This window comes from Sphaeroforma arctica (genome assembly GCF_001186125.1).
Source record: "Sphaeroforma arctica JP610 unplaced genomic scaffold supercont1.646, whole genome shotgun sequence".
NCBI lineage: Eukaryota > Ichthyosporea > Ichthyophonida > Sphaeroforma > Sphaeroforma arctica.
The window spans coordinates 48,324-51,444 of record NW_014039912.1 but is presented as its reverse complement, the minus strand read 5'-3'; the positions used below and the strand labels follow the sequence as shown (position 1 = coordinate 51,444).

The 3,121-nt window shown below is 40.0% G+C and overlaps 1 protein-coding gene across 1 annotated transcript; it reads right to left on the bottom strand.

Moving 5' to 3' along the window:
- Nucleotides 1-696: 696 nt before the first annotated feature.
- On the bottom strand, nucleotides 697-1,795 carry SARC_07819 (CAMK protein kinase). The gene has a single exon (XM_014298234.1). The coding sequence runs from the start codon at nucleotides 1,735-1,737 to the stop codon at nucleotides 748-750; it is 990 nt and encodes a 329-aa protein (XP_014153709.1). The 5' UTR covers nucleotides 1,738-1,795; the 3' UTR covers nucleotides 697-747.
- Nucleotides 1,796-3,121: the final 1,326 nt, after the last annotated feature.

Sequence of the window (3,121 nt, the reverse complement as noted above, 5' to 3'; positions counted from 1 at the left end):
TATATCTCGCACTTACTTCTATGTTTATGCAATTATAACTGTACACGACTGAATTCCCAAAAGATGTATGCTGTGGATCGTATCCGCGATCTCTACCTTCTCATCGTTCACTTTTGCTGATGGGTAAAATATTCAATATCAGGATTCCTTGGATATATCTTATTTAATATTCTCGAGTGTAGTATAGTGTTTTCTATGTAACAAGAGACACGTTTCAGCAGTGTGCTTGGAAGGTGCAATCTGGTGGTAACTCAATATTGATATTAGAGAGGCGTTGCATGCAACAGTGTAGAACCAAAATCGTTTCCGTGCAAGTGTCGCCTGGAATCGATGGCATATAAACTGCAACGTATACTTTTCTCTCCTATTTGGTGTTCAGTTGTGGATAGCTTAGCAGGCTAAATTTAGAGATTTTAGAGATTTATATCCACATCATATCGGTCAAAAGTGGAAACACACTAGTTCACCTGATATCTTCAAATCGCGACAGCGGTATATTGCTTATATTATTTTTTAACTTAACCGGTATTTACGATGGGTGTAACTGCTCTTAGCCACAAGTAAACTCGAACGATAAGCTATAAATTTTGCCTACTATGTGCGTAATAGCAAAACCAACCAATACCATCTTTTGTAGGTGACAAAAACGATGCTTTAACGACCGACACACATATATTCAAGTATTTTCAACGAAATGCTTTTGCTTCACTAATTTTTATTTACTAAATTTGATCACTTTGTGTATCATTAACGTGTATTTTCTATATCCTCCAGGTACGAGACGACTTGTTGCGCACTCCATCTACTTGATGGGTCGATCGTCAAAACGTTTAGCAACAACGTTTGCATATATTCGGGGATGTTTTCCCAATCTTCAACTTTACCAAGTACCTCTCCCTTTGCGTAACTGGCATATTCAGTCGTGGATTGAGATGCTAGAGTAAAGGGGAACTTACTCGTGAGCATAGTGTATAGCGTGATTCCAAAGGCCCAGACATCACACTTTAAGAGGTCAATGTTGCTGTAATCCTTAGTCCCAGCCTCAATGCGTTTCTCGAGTCGCTCCACGATCTCGGGAGCCATGTAGCCGGGTGTGCCCTTGTATAAGCCAGTAATTGGATCAGAAATACGAGATGCTTCTCCGAAGTCAACTATTTTCATCACCCCCGTTGTCTCATCTGAGCATATATTATCGGACTTGATATCGCGATGTGCAACACCCTGTGAATGGATGTGAGCCAGGCCCGTAGCGATCTGTTGAGCATATCTGAAAGTAGTGTCTTCTGCTAGTCCGTGATCGGCTTGACTGAGAATATCGACCAAATCTCCGCCGGCACAAAGCTCCATAACCAGACAAATTTGGCGCTTCGATCGGTTCATAACTACGTCGTGCATGGTGGCTACATTGGGGTGTGGCTCTAAAGATTTGTGTATTTTGTACTCGCGTCTTATTTGCTTCAAATGAGCGTATGTACCCTTCTTCAGCGCCACATCTCTATTGTATGAATTGTCCCGGCATTGTGTTACAATACACGTGGATCCTTTTTGAAGCAGCGACTCTTTTGTAAAGCGTACCGCCAAATCCAATTTAACCTTAGAGTGCGGAGCAGGGTCCAGTGGTGCAGGCTTCACCACGTCCAAATTCAACGCATGCAATTTTTTGGCCAAACTAGTCTGCTTGAACGGCGCAATAGCGACATCGTCAAGCTCGGGAAGGGTGGAGGGTACGGCAGGCATCTTGTTAATAAGGTCGTTCTAAAGGATGGGTAATTATACTCTTGTGTATTTTAGCAAGTTATTTTAAAAGTGATCACAACTGTTATTTGCCGCGTAATATATATACACTTTTGTGGCAAAGAGATCGGTCATCAGTCTTCTAAAAATAAATAAATGAAATACGGATGAGTGATTTCTCTATCAGGGGCATCAGATCGGTTCCGGAAACTGAAGTCTGAAGTCACGATGTAATTTACGTAAATATTCCTTTAGCTTTTTTTACTTTTTTAATTTTTATCAACCTCTTGTTGTGTGTTGATTGTTGAATCATGAATGTCTGAAATATTTGGAGTTCGTGACTCACATACTTTTTAGAGCTCTGGACACCGTATGGCTTGCTGTCCAGTCACAGTCTCACAGACTCACAGACTCAGTGCTGCCCAAACACTTCTCATGGCAGCAACAAGAGAGTGTTTTAAAACCAGCAACACTGCAACTTCGTGTTTTCATTCTAAAAACAAACAGAACAAAAACAAATAAAATAAAATATGCAAAACAAAATTCATTTTCTTTGAATTATTTTTCCTTCTTTATTTTGTTTTTAAAAAAGTCAACCCTCAAATCTGTATCGGGTCACACTTCTAGAAGTTCTTGCCTTCTTGGCACTTCTTGGCAGTTGGCACTCTCTCTCTCTTCAGAATCACCATTCGCCAGAGTGACCAGTTTGGTAAATAATCTGGCGCACGGATAGTGGATTGATTTTGTTTTGGCTTTTTTGGTTTTGTTTTTACATTTATTTTTTACAAATTTCAAACAAATTCAGTATTTTTTTTTAATTAGGCGGTGTGTGTATTTATTGACTGTACTCTGTATGTGACAAAAATAAAAGCAGATCACACTCTCACTCGTGAGCACGGCCACTTTCTCTCGGGAGTCTCAACTGTCGAGATTCAAGACTCGAGAACTCGAGACATAGTGGGGAACAAGCGCTGTCGAACTGTTCCCACTCCCGTCTCCCCACTCTCCACTGTCCCCAGCCAGTTTCTGTACAAAAAGCAATATTCCCGCCAGATGATATTGTACCCAATGAAACCAACGCTTCGCCAATCACCATTCAATGTCTCCGCATGAGGAGGAGGAGTCCAGACTCCAGATTCCAGAAGTCCATGACACATTGAATGAAGATTGTTAAAAAATTATTAAAATATGGATCAGAAAGTCAGTTGAATACGTGTTCTTGATTATTAGAAAACAAATTCAAAACTACAAAAACACTTTCGTTACTGCTCTGATAAATAGATAAATAGTTGCAAAGTGCAAAAATACAAATATCGCAGTCTGCGCAGAGTCGCAGACACTTTTTTTTTTTTATATAAACAAAACAATAACGCCACACACACATATA

Bases quoted from the DNA above. Each gene is read 5' to 3' on its own strand.
- SARC_07819 (XM_014298234.1), bottom strand. From the start codon at position 1,737: ATGCCTGCCGTACCCTCCACCCTTCCCGAGCTTGACGATGTCGCTATT.